The sequence below is a fragment of the Rhincodon typus genome, chromosome 23 (assembly GCF_021869965.1).
Source record: "Rhincodon typus isolate 14 chromosome 23, sRhiTyp1.1, whole genome shotgun sequence".
NCBI classification, from domain to species: Eukaryota; Metazoa; Chordata; class Chondrichthyes; order Orectolobiformes; family Rhincodontidae; genus Rhincodon; species Rhincodon typus.
Genome location: NC_063354.1, coordinates 18843496 through 18864706, shown reverse-complemented (window position 1 = coordinate 18864706; position 21211 = coordinate 18843496). Strand labels below are relative to the sequence as shown.

General features: G+C 37.9%; 1 protein-coding gene across 1 annotated transcript; it reads left to right on the top strand.

The window, feature by feature from the left end:
- The first annotated feature begins 15759 nt into the window (after nucleotides 1-15759).
- Nucleotides 15760-20810, top strand: LOC109922938 (cleavage and polyadenylation specificity factor subunit 4-like). Its single transcript, XM_048611110.1, has 3 exons — nucleotides 15760-15915; nucleotides 17881-17931; nucleotides 20560-20810. Exons 1-3 carry the CDS (start codon nucleotides 15813-15815, stop codon nucleotides 20808-20810), a joined length of 405 nt encoding a protein of 134 aa, XP_048467067.1. The 5' UTR covers nucleotides 15760-15812.
- The last annotated feature ends 401 nt before the right edge of the window (nucleotides 20811-21211 follow it).

Here is a 21211-nt window from a genome sequence, read left to right as displayed (position 1 = left end):
TTCTCTAGAATGCTGAGGGGTAACCTGTTGGAGATAATGAAAAGGATTTGATAGACTCGACAGAAGAAAATGTTTCCACCTGCAGGGAACCCAAAATATATTTTTAAATGGCGCTGATAAAACCAACAGGGAATTTGGGAAAATACATTTCTCCAAAACATGGTAAAAATATGGAACATGCTACCACACAGAGCAGCCAAGGCAAGTTAAAGAGGACGCTAAGTGAGCCCATTAGCAAGAAAAGCATACAAGGGCATACAGACAGTACGAAATGAATTAAAACAAGAGAAGTGTCATTTGGAGCATTATTGCTGATGATGATCAGTTGCGTCAAATGGCCTGCTTCTGTGCTATACACCTGGGTCAAACCCAACTGTCAGTGCAATATGGTCTGACTGTTTCCTAGGTGTTAGTCCTTGTAACATATGCCATGAAGACTCAGTTCTTGAGACAGATGTCTTGAAGTTTATTAATAACGCTAACTAATTACACTTCAATGAATATCTCAGATTTACACAGAGTCTGGGTTCTATGCTTTTCACTGTTACTTTGGACTACTGCTGCTACATCAATAGCTACCGAAAATGAGGCAAGTACTTTTATACTAGAATGTGAAAGTGATGTCAAGAATCCTCCATTTTCCCTTTCTAGAACAGATTCCTATTCTGATATAAATCTGTAATGGTGGATATAGATATATTACCCTACACATTAAGATAACAGATTGGTAGATTTATGGCATGACCAGATCTAGTCCTTATACAGTTATCATGAATTGGTTTTGTAGTGTCACTCTGTGGTGCATTGTCTGCCATTGCTGATGGATGTATATCATTTCTGAGTGATTGTGACTGAATATGACTGATTGCTTTCTGGCACTAACCACATTCTCAGAATCCAATTTGTCATCCTGTATGACCATGTAATTGATCATATACAGTTCAGATATTTTTGCCCATTTCTTCACTGGAGTTGACCATTGCTTGTCGCAATGTCATATCACCTAGGCTGGACACAACAAAAATCTTTCTACTAAGTCATATGTTTGTATGACTATCTCAAACTCTTGTGCTTTTTCCTGATTTAGGTTGGGATCACTGACTACATGTTTGTTGATTATGCTGTTATAGCAATGTTTCCCTTCTTCCCAAAAACACATCATGCATGTGGTTGGATGGTAAGCATGGGGGAGGAAAGAACTTTGTGGAACTGTATTCCAAACATAAGGGCTGCTGGTGAGCGTAAGCCGTTGCTTTAAGGAGTAACATATGGATTTAACATTGCTGTCCGAAAATCTCAGAAAGTCATTTTACACTTGACTAGCGTGGATTTTGCAGTATGGATATTGCGTTCTGTGAGACCATTACACAGAGGATAGTGATGAGAGGAGGTAGTATGTTGAACATCCCACTTACTGCACATGCCTAGGAAGGGTGTGTTAATGTACTCCGGACCATTGTCAGATACAATTTGTTGAGGAACGTCAGACGTGCTCAATATGGCAGTCAACATGTCAACCAGCATTGCGCCAGTAATATCTTATCGTCATTCAATAAGGGAATTTGGTAACATAATCAGTGACTGATGTGTAATTGTAACCATTGGAGTGAAAAGTCTTGGTTGCAATCCTGAACTATGACTCTAAAGGAATTTTGTATGGAACAAGAGGTTCTCTCAGTTGCTGAGGTTGATGGATTTGACCCATTTCATACGATTTGAATAGTTGATTAAAGTTTTTATTGATGCTAGGTCAGTAGATTGGTATATGAATCAATCTCTTTTCTTTTTAAATGTGCCCATATGATCCAAATGGGTATGGTCTAGCTTGTCTTGACATGAGCTTGTGCATTTATTACTTGGTTGTCTTTAAAAGCTACATTTTTGGATATTCCTTGTTTATCTCTGAGTGGCCAGAAGGAACATTCACCAGACCCTGAGGTAGTATGTGTTCAGGCTGACCACTGATGATTTTTTTTGAGCCATTTTAGCTGGTCACCATCTGACATGACTCGCTGAATCTACTGTTCTTGGCTCTGAACAAAATACATCAGATCGATCTTGAAACAAACTTATAACTCAGGCTCAATAATATCCACTTGTAGATCTAAATAAATATCTTTGTTCATAGCAGGATTTGGAAGTTGGCTAAGAACATCAGAAAAAGTCATTTGGAAATCTGGTTTGTATCATACTTCCAAATAGTAACCTGAGATTTATCCTCACTACCTTCTATTTCCTGATTTATACCTGGTTCTGGGATATTACATATATCCTCTGTGAAAAAGATTGATGCAAAGTACCTGTTTAATTCATCTTCCATCATCAGTTCTCCAGATTCATTTTCAATGGGACCACTGCTGACTCTTGCCCTTATTAAAATATTTAAAGAAATTTTTACAAACTGTTTTTATGATGTAGCTAGCTTTCAAATACTCCAATTTTGCCTCTTAGTTTTTGCATCATTCTTTGCCATTTTCTATATTCTGAACAATCTGATAGGGAATCTTTGCTTAATTATTTGCGTTTTCATTATGTTTCCTATTGTTTTTAACCTTTCTAGTTCAGCACAGGTCTGGGTGTATGCCTTGGAATTCTTCCACTTGTTGGAATGTAATTATTCTGTATGTTCTGAAATATCCCCTTAAAAGTTTGCCACTGCATCTCTACAGATCTCTCCTTTAACTAGGTTTGCTGATTCTGTCTTCAAGCCCTTATAATTGCTCCTATTTTAATTTTAAGAGAATGGTCTTATATATTAGGCCTGGTATAGCTCACTTGCAGTGGTTTCCAGGTAATGCTGGTCTAATAGAACATAGGACAGTACAGCACAGCACAGGCCCTTCGGCCCATGACATTGTGCCGACCTATTATCCTAAGAAACTCTCTTGAAACATTCTGTAGCTCTTTATCGGACTATCTATGCATATCTGATTTTATATCCAATGTTTATTGCCATGCTTTTTTTTCCTAATAAGATCTCATTATTCTTTCTATATGCTTCACCCTACCATGTTGTTACTGTTATTGTGTCCTGTATGCAACTCGACAACTCACTTTTTGTCTTCATCTTTTCTCATTTCTACCCAAACCCTCCCTACATCATGATTTGCTTAATGTTTAATGTAGGTTATACTTCTCTATTGTGCTAATACCATCATTAACTAAGAAACTCTCCAACATTTCCTAGCCTCCTGTCATTCATAAACATTCTGTGCCAATTTTTAAGTACCAATCCATGTCATCCTGCAGCCATGTCTCTGTAATGGCTACCAGGTTATACTTAAACAGAAACAGAAAGTGCTGGGGAGTCCTGTTGATCTGGAATTATCTGTGGAGAGAGAAACACAGTTAGCATTGAGTCCAATATGACCCTTCAGCATCCACAGTACTTTGCTTTTACTACCATAACATACTTATTAATTTCTATTTGGACTCTCAGTGCATTTGTTCTGTTTTGAAATTTTTTTTAATATTCACTCATGGGATGTGGGCAACACTGGCTGGCAAACATTATTATTGCGCAGCCCCAGCTGCCCCTGGGAAAGTGGTGGTGAGCTGTCTTCTTAAACCATCGTAGTCCATGTTCTGTGCCACTAGGGAGGGAATTCCAGGATTTTGACCCAGTGAAAGTGAAAGAATGGTACAATATTTCCAAGTCAGGATGGTGAATGGCTTGGAGGGGAATTTGCAGGTGGCAGTGTTCGCATGTATCTGCTGCCCTTGTTCTTCTAGGTGGAAGTGGTTGTGGGTTTGGAAGATGCTGACCTGGGTGCATCTTGCAGATAGTACACACTGTTGCTATTGAGAGTCAGCAGTGGAGGAAATGGATGCTTGTGGATGTGGTACCAATCAAATGGGTTGCTTCGTCCTGGACAGTGTCAAGCTTCTTGAGTGTTGTTGGAGTCACACTGATCCAGGCAATTAGGAAGTATTCCAACACACCCCTGACTTTTGCCTCGTAGATGGTGGGCCATCTTTAAAGAATCAGGAGGTGAGTTACTCACCACTGGATTCCTAGCCTTTGACCTGCTCTTGTAACCACTGTATTTATATGGTGAATCCAGTTGAGTTTCTGATCAATGGTAACCCCCAGGATGTTCATACTAGGGGATTCAATGATGATAATGCCATTGAATGTCAAGGGTTGGTGGTTAGATTGTCTCTTATTTAAGACGGTCATTGCCTAGCATTTGTGTAGTGTGAATATCATGGTCTTTGCTGAAGAGAATGGTGTCAAACCATCTCATTATGCTGTTTGCTCACCACACACAAAATGTCTTCCCATACCTTGGTGCAGTTTTGCACTGGCGCACCCACCCAGCAGCCATCATTCTCACCCAAGCAAACTAAAAAGAATCATAACCCTGTTGAACAACTGCAAAATGCAAAGGCCACCTGGCTCCCCTTACCTGCCTCACTCACAGTCAAATTGTCCTGTTTTGGAACATTGATAAAATTTGAAGAGCCCATCATAAGAGATGTGATTGCCTTCTGGTAACAATCCACCTTCCCAAGGATTGCAGTATCTGTTGTTCAGCTATCAGCCCAAACTCTGGACCAAAGCTACTCAAATTTCCACTACTTACTGCAGGCACGTTTGTCCTAGTTCACTCTGGCATCCAGGAATTCCCCTGCACCATCTGTAATGAGCTCTAAGTAACTATTTAATTATTTTATTCAATTATCAACTTATGCTTTATACATTTTTGTAACATTATCAGTTGATATATTGTTTTGAACTTTATAAATAGAATAATCCTAGTCACTTACCAGATACTCACCTACTAACTAGCTTCTTCTCCTTTTGCAGAGTAAGACCTATTCATGAAGGCTGAAAAAGTTAGAAATAGCAAAACAAAAAAGTAAGAACAGAAGTTGCTGGAAAAGCTCAGCAGGTTTGGCAGCATCGTGAAGAAAAAATCAGAGTTAACATTTCAAGTCCGGTGACCCTTCCTCAGACCATTCCCACATCTCTTTCGGGTCACCAGACCCGAAACATTAACTCTGATTTTTGTTTCCACAGATGCTGCCAAACCTGCTGAACTTTTCCAGCAACTTCTGCTTTTATTCCTGATTTACAGCATCCGCAGTTCTTTATTTAAAACAAAAGAGCATCTCTTTCCTTTCTTCTGCCAACTCACTTACTTACCAACTCCCCAGACTATATTATAATTCATACTCAAGTACTAAGTCACAAGAAGCTGTCTACTTTAAGATGTTTCTAACACAAAAGGGCTAGCTAAACCAGTTACAGATATTTTCTAAGCAGCATGTTCAGAGATGTTATTTACACACCTCTAGAGTAGGTAGGTCTTGAACTCCTGGTCCACAGGTCAGGACAATACCATTGCACCACAAGAGCCCTATAAAATAACCTTTCTTATTAATCAACCCGTTCAGAGATGTTATTTATACATCGCTGGAGTAGGTGGGATTTCTACAAGGGCCTCCTGGATCAGAGGTAAGGACACTACCACTGTGCCACTTGTCATCCAATGGCAACATTGCTTTCCAACAGCAGCAGAAAGCCTTACTTCTCTATCAGCCTGATTACACTACTGTACAAAAATCTACCTCAGCCTTGAATATACTCAACAAGACCTTCGGTACAGAATTCCAAAGATTCACAATCCCAAAAGGGAAGAAATTCCTCATTATCTCAGTCTTAAATATTCCACTGTTTATTCTGAGACTATTGCCTTTAAACCTGCTCCTCAGCCAAAGGAATTACTTTCATCAAATGTTATTGAACCAGCACAGTAGGAGACTCATTTGTGCCAGCACTTTGCTGGAGAGTAATTAATGCCAATGCAACAGCTCTGTGTTTAGTTTTCTTCACAGCCTTGTATCATCATTCATTTCAAATGCTTTCCAAATTATCCTGACAAAAATCTTGACTTCAGTCCTCTAGTGCAAAATTTTCTGTGCTCCAACATTCTCTATTCAAAAAAGACAAACTTGTTTCTGTGTCCTCTATCACAATTTTAAATTCCTAACATTTCATCACTGACTCACCGTCAGTGAAAATAATTCAATAAACCTCTTAATTTTAAAAGGTTTATTAAATCTCTTCTTGGCTTCAATTGAAAAGGTCTGTCTTTCTACCAACTGAGTAGTTATCTATCAGTGAAGAAAGAGCACATCATATTGTGAGCCCAGGGGTGTTAAATTGTAGGAAATGAAGAAATTCCTGTTCCTTTGACATCTACTATTGCAAAAGCCATACTGAATAGCACAAAGAACATAAAACTGTGTGTGAAAACAGCACCTAAACACATTCATATCACAAAAGTATCAAGTGATAAAAAATAATTCAATATAACTGATTTTTTGTCCTTTTCTCCCCAATAAAGCCTGTGACATTAAATTAAACAACTATTTGCAAATAGGCTGCTCTTGGTTGTGGCATTATGTTGTTTTAATTGTGGTTGTGTTATTACATCAATTATTATTGTACCATCTAATTATGCCAATTATGTTATTAAAAGTGTTATGCTTCCATAAATTATTGACTTTACAGTCAAACGAACAATCAATATATTTAAGTTTTGCTGACTATTCAAGTATGTGAAATGGCTGTAGCATGATGATCAATTACATAGTCGTAATGCCGAGATTTTTAAAGACATTCTTTTACCTTATTAATATAAAAATTCTCAAAATGTCAAATTTTGAAATCGGAAATTTCAAAATCAACCTGATGCAAAAATAATTGAAAATAGCAACACTAATTTTCTACCATCATTTATATACTTTTCTAATTCACCTAGGACAGTAGCACATCTAGTGAAATTGACCTATTGATTAGTTGGTTTTTCAGACCTAGCTGGTTATAACATTTTTACCTGTGCACCATTCAAATCCTACTCTAAAGAATTGAGCATATAAATCTAGGCAGGGGGCTCTTGTGGTACAGGGATAGTGCCCCTACCTCTGAACCAGGAGACCAAGGTTCAAGTCCCAGCTGCTCCAGAACATATAAAATAACAATAATCTAAGATGACACTTCAGCACAGCAGTATTGTACTGCTAGGAGGTGTTGTCTTTAAAGGAAGATGTTAAACCAAGACACCATCCATTCTCTTAGGTAAATGTTTGCAAAGTTTCTTTGGCACCATTTCAAAGAAGATTGTCTCCATGTGTCATCCAATACATTTCCTTCAACAAACACCGGAGGAAAAATATCAGGTTGTTATCACCGTTTCAGTTTCTGGACTCGCACTTGTGCAACTGATTACCACCTGCATTGCAACAGTGATTACACTACTATAAAAGTATTTAACTCATTGCAGTCTTAGAGAACTCTATTGGCTATGTCGTGTGTGCCAAATGAACAACAGCCGCATTTCCAAAGACAGCTGATCATGGCAAGCGTACTATCAGCATGAGACCAACATGTCACTGTGTCTGCAATACAAAGCCATCTGTAAGCAAAATCTCAAGTTGACTGGGACTGTGGTCAATTCATGGAAAGTCATTGCTGCTGACTTGAGTGCCAGTAAGGGTGTGGAAAAGCAAAGGACAAAAGATATAACCAAGTGGCTGAACTGAGCAAAGAAGGGAAAAAAAAACCAGAGAACCCCAGGCCAATATTTTTAATCAGCCAGCTAGGGAAAGGACTGCCTTCATTTTGACCTCTACAGTCACAACAGATAGCATTCATTCCAAAAGTGACCAACAGCCCTGGGTGCCATCCAGCACCTCTCTAGATAGACAGATGCCTGCAGCCATTAATTCACTGTAGTACTTTGGGACTCCCTGAAGTTGTGAAATATACTCTACAAATGCAAGCCATTTCATTTCTTTTCTCTACTTTGCTTTCCTTTAAAATAAACAAAGTTTCCTGCTTCTCTTCCTACTAATTTCCAAATCTGATTAGACAAGAAAAGTTCAACCTTTTGACTCACTGTGCTTACTACGAAGTACAACAATAACAGGAAACCTGGATGTAAGAAATATGTTACTGCAACAAACATCGATGCACAACAACTCCATAAAATATTGATTTGAGATCTCAAAACAAAGACAAAAAAAAACATAGATCTTGAATAATTTAACAGTTTCTTATATGAGCCAGCACCAGCACAATGGGCTGAAGGGTTCCTTCCTGTGCTGTAAGATTTTAGGTCAGTAACATGAACCTGTATTCCATTTCTTTACTCGTCAAGTTTAAAACTAGTCAATTAAGTTCAATATTTTGTCATAAATTCTTTATCTCCAAAAAGAAAGAAAGAAGATAAATGAATACTGCATGTGCATTTACAATAGTCATATAAGTATATCTGGTGGAAGAGATATCCTCAAGCAATTACATGACTAGAATTCTAACATCCTCTCCTTCGTCAGCATCCTCAACCCAATAATAATGCTGAGCCTTTTTTTCTCTGCAGATAAAGAAGGTTTAATTTACATTTTGTGTATCCAATTTTGGTCCAAATTGCTTTAACATTGTTTAGTGAGTAAATGCACTGCCTACTGTGGAACTGAACTGCATTTTAACAAGGAAAATTGCAGATTTGATTTTGATCTTGACCAACTTAGCTGATTTCAAACTATCATAGATGTGGAGATGGGGGTGGCTGGAGTTAGTGGGAAAGGAACCTTATAAATCAACCAGAGATTTCTATACTGTTGACTCCTGCTACAAATTGCATATGTAACATTGTTAAATGGTGGGACTATTGTAATGCCCAATAGGTAGAAAGGCCTGTCAAAGCTCACTGTCCAGGCTCCAAGCAGACCTGTTTTTGATCAAGACATCTTTATTTTTTCCACAGGATGTGGACATCCCTATCAATGCCAGCACTTGTTGCTAATCCCCAGTTGCCCTTGAATTTAGTGGCTTTCCAGTCCATTTTTTTTATTCTTTCATGGGATGTGGACTCTGTTGACAAGGCTATTATTTACTGCCCATCCCTAGTTGCCCTTGAGTAGTTGGTGAGCAGCCTTCTTGAACCAAAACAGTCTATTTGATATAGGCACATCCACAATGTTTTTGGAGAGGAAGTACCAGGATTCTAATCTGGGGACAACGAAGGTTTGGTGATATAGTTCCAAGTGAGAACAGTCTTTGGCTTGGAAGGGAACTTGCAGATGGTGGTGTTCTCATGTATTTGCTGATTTATCTTTCATTGAGGTGCCTCACAGAATCATTCAGCATCCTTGCCACCTTTAGCGCTTCCAAGCGTTTCCAACATGAAATTCATCAGCCAAGGAGACAGGACAGGATGGGGGGTGGGGTGGGGGTTTTGAAGATGCAGGGAGGTTTCCCTTGCCTTTTGTCCCAGCACAGTGGCTTAGTGGTTAGCACTGCTGCCTCACAGCACCAGGGACTCGGGTTCAATTTCACCTTCAGGCGACTGTCTGTGTGAAGTTTGCATATTCTCCCTGTATCTGCATGGGTTTCCTCCTGGTGCTCCAGTTTCCTCCCACAGTCTAAGTTGTGCAGGGTAGGTGAATTAGCCATGGGAAATACAGGGTTACAGGGTTAGGAACAGGGTAAGACTTGATGGGCCAAATGACTTACTTCCACACTGTAGGGATTCTATGGTGTGACATAGTGTCATGAGAATTCATGGTTTCCAAAGTCAATGTTGAGGACTCCTCAGGTAGCTCCCTCTTGACTGTATTCCACTTTCCCACCACCACTGCTGAGTCTGTCCTGCTGGTGGGACAGGACTTGGCCAGGATGGTGATAATGTTGACATTGTTTTTAAAGTATGATTGCATGAGTATGACTATATTAGGCCTGTGAGATAGCTCTCCCAATAGCACAAGTTCCCAGATGCTTAGAGGGTGGGTTTTGCAGGGTCAACATTACTGTGTTTGCCGCTCTCATTTCCAGTGCCTTAGTCAATGCCAGTTGGTCTGTCATTTTCATCCCTTTTTCTATTTCTAGAGATTGCCACAAGTGAATGTCTTGCTGGGCCATTTTGAAGGGCAGTTAAGAGTCACCAACATTGCAAAGGGTCCGGAGTAACATGTAGGCCAGACCAGGTGAGGACAGCAGCTTTCCTTCTGTAAGAGGGCATTCGTGAACCAGATGTCTTTTTGCAATTGACAGTGGTTTCATGGTCATCATTAAACTTCTACTTTGACGTTTTTATTGAATTTAAATTTCACTACCTGCTGTAGGATTCAAATGTGGGTCTTTGGATAACTAGCCAAGTGTCAATTCCACTACATCATTACTTCCCTTCATTTTGGAGTACATTCACAAGTTTTAAAAGTACTCACCTAAAACTGTTAGCCCTTAGACTACATTTAGAACCTGATTTTTGGTCATTCTTTAAAATCAGAGGAATAAGAAATATTAATATTCACATACATCCTTTTGAATTGGAAAAATGTCTATAGGATAACAATTATAATCAGCCATCCTGCACCAAACAACACAGCTACAAAATAAACAATTAACTCAAATATAGCGAGAGTTTTATAATTATCCAAGAAAAATGCTGTATGAAGGACATCTCCAACAACCAAGAACTCAAATAAAACAATGAACTGTGAATGCTGGTAATCTGAAATAAAAACAAAAATTGCCGACTGTAGGAGTGTATCTCCCAACTGGGGAGGAAGACTCAGGAGGCAGGCAGGATTCAGGCAAGTGGAAGATGTTTATTCAAACAGAAACCAGTTAATGCAGGGAGAGGGCCAAATGATCTTCCCCAAATCGGGCCTTGATGCAAGAACTCAATTATTCCCTTAATCTTTGGCTCAGATTAGACGAGAGATCAATGACTCGCGCTGATTTTTACAGTGAAATGCAGTATTTTATACATTTTCTGTTACAATAATCAAATACAGCTTTGTTACTGTCCTTACCCTTAATCCCTACACCCAATCCTGTGAGACACCTAATCAATGATGGGCATTCTATGTGCAGCCTTGGTTCCCATGATCTTATGGCATTTACCAGACAGTGTAATCTCTAGACCTTGGGATCTTTCTATGCATCCTATTAATTTGCATTCCAAAGCGACTGGCTAAACTCCTTCGGATCTGTCTCAGGCTGTTTATCTCTAAGAACAGCTTGAATTCTATTATTCATTGTATTACATGTGCTTTTCTTTTATCAAATTTAACCATTCTTCCTTTATTTCCCACTGTCCTAATTATTTACGTAAAAATACAAAAGACAGTTAGTTTTAACTAATTGCTATAAGGTTAATTTCTATTAAAATTAGCTATAAAATGTAAAATTGTACAGCTACTTCTACTGTTCTGTAATTAACGGATTGTGGATAATCTATCTTGCTCAGGGCGTAACAAAAATTGTTTTCTAAGGCTAATTAACTTTCCCATCTAGGTTAAAGTACTTTTCCCTTAATGCTTGTAATATACTTTGGTTATATGTTAAAACTACTTCTATGATTAAGGAATTTTTAACGAGAATCTATTTAATATTGCAGGTAGTTTCAAAGAAGCAACTAGTTACAACAAAGTAACTTTAGCTGTTGTCTTTGCAGCTGCTTAGGGAGTTAATCTGGCTGGTTCATGGGCTGAGACGTGCACCTAGCATTATTCATTTACTGAATTACAATCATCCTTTCAATGATGAGGCTGGAATGCCTGTTCATTGGCATTCTCTTATCAAAAGAAATGACTCAGATGGTTGCTTGTAAGGCTCTTTTGCTGACCTTGGAGTAGTCTTGTTCAAAAGGTACCACTGTGTTTCACTTAAATGTTAGAGCAGCTGTCCCATTTTGTTTTAACCCTTGTCGGCCATTTTGTGTCTTTCAAACATGGGCCGCTTTGGTGTAAGCAGGTAGGGGTCACTTTGTATGGACATGATCAAATCACCCCCACACTGACAAAACTCAGCAGGTCTGGCAGCATCTGTGGACAGAAAGCAGAGTTAACATTTCGGGTCCAGTGACCCTTCTTCCAACGTTTTGGGTCACTGGGCCTGAAGGATTAACTCTAACGTGACTGCACATTAGAGTTTTTTGTAGGTCTGATGAATTTACAAAATCAGGTAAGTTAGAATTTCAGAACAAGTTCAATGATTCTATGTCTGAGTGCTTTTCTAAAAATTCTGAAAAATTTTCCAGACACCAGCTCAATCTGTTTTCTATATCATGAAATGTCTGGATATTATGTAACCTCAGAGAAACAGGTAAAATGATTTGGGTATTTGTTCACTGAGACTTCTAATCGGACAAACATTAACCTCTTCGTTATACCTTCATAGTTGATGTTATTGACAGGCACAAGGATTAATTATTTCCTCTATGTTTTTCCTTCCCTTAGGTTTACTATAAAATGCCTTATGCTCCAGATTTTGATCATTTGAAAATTTATGTAGCAAGCATTATTGTCACCTAGTGGCAACTAAAGTGGCAGAAATAATCTAAAACAATTCATCTATCCTGCAGGCTTGTTCAGAAAACATCATTTATCTCAGTTAGCTCTGCAGGACCCATATCTGAAAACATGTCAAAGATGTGCAACAGTCATAATCTAATGAATCTCAATAGTTGGACAGTGGTTTTAATGTGTCACTTGTGTTGAGTATTAAACTGGCTAGTTGGGTATCATAGAGGTCCAAAGCGCAGTAAGAGGCCTTTCAGTCCATCGCATCCACATCAGTCAAAAGCAACCACCTAACTATGCTAATCCCATTTTCGAGCACTCAGCTCATTGCCTTTTATGTCTTGGCATCACAAGTGTACATCTAAATACTTCTTAACTGTTAAGAGGGTTTTCTGCCTCTACCAACCTTACAGGCACAGAGTTCTAGATTCCATATACCCACTGGGTGAAAGATGTTTTCCTCACATCCACCTTCTGCCCTTTACCTTAAATCAATACCTTCGGTCATTGATCCCTCCATCATGGGTTTTGCTTGATCTACCCTATCAATGCCCCTTATAATTTTATACATTTCCTCTGCTATAAGGAGACCAACCCCAGTTTGTCCAATCTCCCTTCACAAATGAAACTCGTCAGCCGAGACAACATCCTGGTGAATCTCCTCTGCACCTTCTCTAGTGCTGTCACATCCTTCCAAAAATGTGGATTCCAGAACTGTATACAATACTCTAGCTGTGGCCTTACCAATGTTTTATATAGTTCCTATATCACCTCTCTGCTCTTCACTGCTGTGCCTTGGCTAATACAGGCAAGTATCCTACATGCCTTCTTAACTACTTTATCCACCTGTCCAGCTACCTTAAGGGACCAGCATACATACACACCAAAGGTAACCATCTCAATTAAATAATGAGAACTAATAACCAATAAATTCAAGCTTTTATTGAGGAGGATAATTAATAATTCAGATTACCATTAACAGTCACACTGCAAATTCAAACTAAAAAAAACTAAAACTTATTTCTGTTCAGGGGAATAACTTGGACACTTAATGGCATGTAAATATGGAATGCTTGACAAGAGGTTTGGTAATAGTACTGGTGCGAGTTTGTCTCCAGTGGACTGTTTTATCTGATGTGGCAACGCTTACGCTATCTTCCGTAACACTAGAAACCAGAATGGATACCATGTTACGGAAAAATCCAATAGACACATGTTTCAACAAATAATTACTTTAAATATTACATCCCATAGACATAAATGTCACATCTAAAAACTGAGCTTTCTGATTACAACAGAGCAGCATGTTTCCTGTAGAATTTCAAGTGAGCCCAGGATAAGATGGAATGTGAGATATTTATACCCTCGGTCACATGCTTGATACAGTGATGATAACATTAGTATGACTCTTAAAGGCATACTGTCTGTGAGATGGAATAAAACAGCCTTAAAAGTAACAATAGAAAATTGTTCCATGTCTTGTAGTCCACGTCAAAGTAACAGCTCTCATCACTGCTTCAAAGAAAGTTGTTTATGAATATCTATTCTTACAATGTGAATTTCACCTTTCATAACACTAATTTCAACATTGTACTCAAGCCTTGGTTTAACATCTTGTCTGAAACTGATCATCTTAGACTGTGCAGCTCTCCCTTGGTACCACACTGAAGTGTCAGTTAAGTCTTTGTGCTCAGCAATCTGGAGTGAACACATGACATTTTGATGGTGGTAACCATATCTCCACTGAACAATAGCTGATATGAGAATAAAGGAAAATTTTAAATTTTCATATTGGATGTTCTGTTTCTCCTGGTCTATGCATTTCTAGGATGTATTCTTGTCAATTGCATAGAAAGATGTGTTTTCTGGGAGCATACTAGACTTAGTGATGAGTTACAAACCAGAATTAGTTCACAATTTGACACTACGGGATTATCTTGGAAGGTGAGCATCATATGATTGAATTTCTTATTAAATTTGAGGGGGACATTATCCAGGATTTTAGAATTTAAAGGAAGGTGAGTTTCAAACATAGGAAAAATAAATTGACTCCAGGAGAAAGGGCTGCATTATGGATAGGTGAATCCAGCAAATATTCAAATTTCCTTCATATTGTAAATGAAGAACTTGGGAAAATCTATTCAATCTCTATGGAACATATACAAAACTATATGTATTGGTTTCAGTAGCATCATGTGGTAAAATGAAGGATACTATGACCAGAAGCATGCTATTCCATCAACAGCCAGTTAGTTAGCTCAGTTAGCTGGATAGCTGGTTTGTTATTCAGTATAATCCCCAACATGGTAGGGTCAATTCCCATACCAGCCAAGGTGACCACAAAGGTCCCACATTCTCAAACTCACTTTGTGTTGAGGCATGGTGACCTTCAGGTTTATTTCATCATCTCTCTCTCTCTCTCATGAGAAAGCAGCCTGCTGGGGCTATGATGACTTTATGCCACAACAGCTCTCTATTGGCTTATCACATCACTTGTACTCTAACATAAAGTCATCCATACAAATGAACTAACTTAAAAGTTAAAGGTGACTGCATTTACTTTTGTTGATTATGTATCATTCGTATATTTGTAAGTTAGGGCAATGATGTTTCAGCATCAACTTAGACTCACATGCATTAACAATGAGATGTAATCAACAACATTGATGCCAAGGGCTACATAAGAATATGAACATAGTCACTGGAAATAACAGTGAGAAAATACATTTAAACTACTTGCAATCAAAGTAAAAGCAATGTGCAATGAAATTAATAATAGATAGGGTTATAGAGTCATACAGCATGGAAACAGACCTTTGATGTCCAACTTGTCCATGTTGACCAAGTTTCCCAACTAAAACTCGCCCCTTTTGCCTCCATTTGGCCCTATTCCCTCAAAACCTTTACTGTTTATGTACTTGTCCAAATGTCTTTTAAATGTTGTAACTGTACCCGCATCTATCACTTCCTCTTTGTGGGACCTAAGAAGCTTTTACCTGTATCTGGTGATTTCTGTTAAAAGATTTTCCTTCTTCTCTTTCCAAGCAGGAAATGGAATACCCAACTGCCTCAGTTCTGAATGGCCAGAAGCTAATGTAACTGTAATCAAAATCTAAAAACACTTCAACTAATATATTAATCATTTTGCCTTTTCCTTATGGTGTAATTGTAAAACTCACATAAGATTGACTTTAGCTTTCACAGAACAGCTAATTAAGTCACTAATCCCAATATTGAATTGTCATGTGACCACTGTAAACCTTAACTTGAAAGTCATTAAATTAAACTCTTTAACTGACAAATCTGTATTTACCCTATAATCTGTAATTTATTACAAAAAGAATTTAAAACAAAATAAATATTTTATAAAATCCCAGGAGGCCCCAGGCACGGATACGTTTATAAATCAAATTTGCTAAGGTACATGTTTGTTCCCTTGTGCTTGATGAGGAGAGTATTGGTGGAAGAAAGCATTTAAACTGCAACAGTGAAAGATGCAAGAGTTGATAGCTGGTTTACAGATGATGAGATTTGATTTTGAAATTGTTTTGGAGCAACAGAGAGGAATTATGGATTTGCCATTTTCTGGCATGGATAGTAAGGAGTTCCTTATGATCTGGAGATAAAACTTGGGGAAATATCATTCTTGTGCATAATTGCCTTCATTGTTTAGAAAGTCTTCCATTATTTTCATAGTAATGGAAATGTAATTGTATTGAAAACACATTTCATTGATCAGCAAAAATATAAAAGTTGAATAATGATTTTTTTTTAATTTATCCATGAGGATGGTAAGGTAAGGCCAGCATTAATTGTCCTTGAGAAGGTAATGATGAGCTGTGTTCTTGAACTACTGTAGTCTATGTGGTGTAGCTGTACCCACAGTATTATCAGGAGGCTGTTCTGGGTATTTAATGCAGGACAATGAAAGGATACTTTGGAAATAGAATTGTCAGATTTTAAGGGAAACTTGCAGGTGGTGATGGTCCTGAGTCCCCTACTTTCTTTATCCTTTTTAACAGTAGCTGGTGCTGTGGAAGGAGCCATGGTGAAATGGTGTACATTGTAGCTACAGTGCACTGCAATGGATATGTGAATGTTTGTTTAATGGGTTGCCAATTAGTGGGTTTCTTTGTATTGGATGATGTTGATCTTCTTGAATGTTGTTAGAGCTTAACTCATCTGGGCAAGTGTTATTTGTTTATTTACACAGTCTGGCTTGTACCTGAATGAGATCAATCTTTAGGAGGGGTTTAGAGGTGATGTTTTCCAATATCTGAAATTGTTGAAGGAAACGTTACCTCATGCTATAATAAACTATCTTGTTATTGTTTGGTTCAAATTTCAGCCAATACTTTGAAACTAAGTTTTGAATATTTAAACTTGACAACAGTCTCCTATTGATGCCATGAAACATAGTCACAAGCTCTTACCCCATATCCAAACTCCTGTAAGTTTGAACCCCTACTTCAATGTTTATTTTGTCCTTTTAACTATTTAAATTGCTATGCATTGAGGGTTTTGAATTCTTTAAGTGGATCAGATTGAAAAATCAAGTTACAGCTTCTGAAATTATGTTTTTAATATTAATTTGGACATAAATTTTAACTACAAGTAAACAGAATTTGATACTACTTAATATGACAGCATCCCACAACAAAATGGCAGTTCATGATTTTTGGTTCCAAACTATTTGACAATATGAGCATTCCTCCCAAATGGAGGGTTCCATTGCTGTCTTTGGAAATGGAGATTGGGCCTCAGGTTTGTACTGGGGGCTGGGTGGGTTCCAGGATGATTAGCCTAGAATTGGTGAACTGTTAACAACATAAACCTTTACAGTATCTCAGATCTAAAGTAGGCTATGGCACTTTGGATGATTGTCCAGCCATTCTGGTTTCTTGCTGGAGAGGGATTTTATCATCCTTTTTTTACACCTCTGAATCCTGCTAGCTAACTCCCTAAAGAGAAGATGACCACACCTTGCAGGCTGGGCACCAGGAAATATACCAAATGAACTGTGTGGTCCTCCTCATTTTGACACCAGCAATATCCCAACCTGCATTAAGATCTTTCACCTTTATCATTTCACTCTTGGTTCTATGATTATAGATCTGTATAAATAACAGGAAAAATGATACACTCCATATTAAACAGTGAAAATTCAAGTTACGTGTGTGTATTTGTTGCTTTTAAATTTGCATGAATGTTGTCAAATTATTTAACCACTTGATTATAATAGGCGCATCTCAACTGAGGTATGGCTAAAATGTTAGATGCCTCGGTTTGTATTGTTTCAGTACAAATTGAACATCTTCCATGTGCACTAGAATGGTTTGTTTTTTAAGACATTGTTAGAAGCCTGTAAGGCAGCTGCCTTGCAATAATGCAAAAATGGAGCAGCTGGATGAATAGTACAAAAATTTGCTCTTAATAGGTGTTAGCAGGAAAAAAAAACTTGGTGTTGAGTGTTAATGGCAAAGATGTGAGAAATCCATTAACCAAATCACTGTATGAAAGCTCTGTGTAGTTTCTTATAAATATTGTCATCTTTCTTTGCAGAATCTAGTTCAGCAGTTTGTGAGCTTTTCATTAAAGGCAAATGCTTAAAAGGTAAGATACTAATTAAACAAAAATTATCATTCAAGTATTGATGTAATCTCTTTTGTTGATAAGTAGAACTGTCATCAGTTATGGAATTGGTCTGAATAAATTTTGAATCTTGAATGAAAACAAAAACAAATGTAGCTTGGAACACTGGACTGTCATTAACACATGACATGAGCAATGCAAGGGAAATGTTGATTTGCATACTAAGTCTGTTTTATAATGTCACTGATGCAAAGTGGAATAGTTTTTCAAAGCAAGCTCATTAAACACCAGTCATTTTGATTACTGTGTATTTTTAGAATTGCTTTTTTGAATGGTGATGAGCACGGTGGCTCAGTGGTTAGCACTGCTGCCTCTCAGCGCCAGGGACCCAGGTTCAAGCCCACCTTCAGGTGACTGTCTGTGTGGAGTTTGCCTTTTCTCCCCATGTCTGCATTGCTTTCCTCCAGCTGCTCAGGTTTCCTCCCACAGATCAAAGATGTGCAAGTTGGGTGGATTGGCCAGGCTAAATTGCCCATAGTGTCTGAGATGTGCAGGCTAGGTGGATTAGCTAGGAGAAATGTGGGATAATAGCGATAGAGTAAGGCATTGGGTCTGGGTAGGATGCTGTTTGGAGGATTGGTGACTGAATGGCCTGCTCCCACAATGTAGGGATTCTGATTCAGTAAAACAAAATGCGTCACTGTATATATTCTCTACTAGCTAACTGTTCCAATATAGTAATATCCCATAAACCCATTCTTGGTGAAGGCAAATTCAGTAAAATAGATTCTCACATGCAATTCTAACAGCTGGAAGAGAACCCCAGCTTTGAGCTGTAATAGAGGAATGAAAGCTTCCACATCCAGCTTCAAGACTCCAGCAACTGCTGAAAGCTCAAACTAAAAATCCTGGTTCTGTGGGAGCTTGACCCCACCCATTCAGGCTGCTTCTATTGTTCCAACCTTTTTGAAAAAGACAGCCTCATAAGCTGTTTACTTTATTGGCTTTGAGCAGACTTTATTGATCATCACCTCTGTCTCAATCTTTCTTCATTTAAAAAATAATGCACAAAACACCTCTTAAAGCCACAGTATTGACACAAGGATTATTATGTAGAATTTCTGTTGTATGGAGTTGAAAAACATGAATATAGGGAGTAACTAGGTAATAATTTGACCATAATGAAATGATATTGATTCATAAAGCTCTGAAGTAAAAGGTTGAGCTGTAATAAAAGTTTCATTGAAAAAAAAATTGCAGAATTTGTGACCATGCTGTCATGTTAGGTTATTTTTGTCCTAGGCTGTTTTTAAGAGAAGTTATAAAGGCAGAGGCACCAAACTGGCCACTGAAATGGCTTCAGTGAATAAATTAGGAGGCCTTTAGGTTTTAAAAAATAGTTGTAACTATAGGAGAGTGGCCAGTTCTCTCAGACTAGACTTTACAGTTTTTTCAGCTGTAGCAGTCAGAAGCTGTTTGGGGTCACAGATGGAAGCTTCAGCAAATGATTCCTAGCTGCTAATTTTTCTGAAATTTCTCTTGATGTTGTTTCCTCTTGGATTGGAGAACTGCATGTCAGAATCTATCTGAATTTACCTTTTTGCCAAGGATTGTGTTTATGGGATGTTATTATGTTAGAACAGTTAATTAGTAATAGGTACTGTATCTATTCTTTGGTTGTGTTTTCTAATAGTTGTTGTTCTAAATTCCTCTCTCTCTTTTTGTATTTTATCTATAGTGTTTAAATAAATTGTTTTGCTTAATGTCAAGTAGTTTGACTAGTCACATCACATCTAGAACACAAAATTCACATTTTAAAATAAGATAAAGTTAGTCTAGGCTATCTTCTTAAAATACTTAGAGGGTCTGGTCTGATCCACACAAATTGTAGACTTTTACTCTGTCCTAATTTATCTCCTGGGAGATATTTCACCAGGTGTGTTCAAGCGTTTAACCATCTTTACCTCATTTATTCATATGATATTACACTCCACATTTTAAATAATATCTTGGCCTTTAAAAGTTTCCCACTTCCCCAAATGAACTGGATGTAAGTACCAGACTGAGTGCGAACTGTTATCCTGGCAGCAGTGAGTGTTTCAAATTAAAATCCTCCCATTACCCAACTCTCGTCACTGAAAAAAAAGCTAGTTATTCAATAACTGTCCAGTTGAATGCTAGAACTGAGTGCAGATACTATAGAAATGAATCTGCATATACAATTATACCCAGGCAGTGGTCACAAAATAGGTTACCTTAATTTCATAAAACATATCCTCAGAATTAAAATAAAATTGAATATCAGAAAATTATGGTAGAAGTGTTCAAAATAAACCTTAAATTATTGCTTTTATCATGCAAAACGACAGTGCATTACGATAACAAATATTGAGGAAAACATTTGATATGATTTACTGAACTGATAATTGCTAATTAGTTTTCATATTACAATATCTATGCTCAAACTTGCTGTGTTGCTGTAATGGCAAAAGTCAACTTGTGGTTTTCTTACAAGCGTTACAGGATCATCAGAGACCCTGTCTACAGCACCTTATAGGCCTCAACAAACTGAATCAGATTTTTATTACACTTTTTTGTATTCTAGTGATGCTACCGCTGTAGCTAATACTATCTTTGCATTTATTGCAGAACAAATGTGCCCATTTCGACACTTGTGTGGTGACAAGAATATTGTATGCAAACACTGGCTCCGAGGCCTATGTAAAAAAGGAGATCAGTGCGAGTTTTTGCACCAGTATGATGAGACCAAGATGCCACGGTGCTACTTCTATTCAAAATATGGTAAGAGCATAAAACATAAGAGCAGATGGAAACCATTCAACCCATCAACTCTGCTCTGCCACTCAATGAGCTCACAGCTGATTTATTTCCATACATAACTTTGGCATCACAAAATGATGCCAGACATGTGATGCCAAGGGCTGAAGACTTAAGTTGAGACTTTCCTCAGAAATGGAAAAATCTGAAAACTCCTGAATCGAGGTGGTCAGCAGAAAGCATAGTTGAAATTAATTCCTACAAGCTACTAAGCCTTGTGAATGAAAACCAGAATATTGCCTGTTGATAGCTAGAATTTCTGCCCATTAACTATATTGAACATCAAAATCAGTACGCTTCAAAATTGTGATTGACAAAAAAATCTGAATGTTTGTCATTGACTCTTGTACTTCCCTGACCAGGAAATACATAAAATGGAAAGGTTATTTGGTTCAGAGATAGTGGGAACTGCTGATGCTGGAGAATCTGAGATAACAAGGTGTAAGCTGGATGAACACAGCAG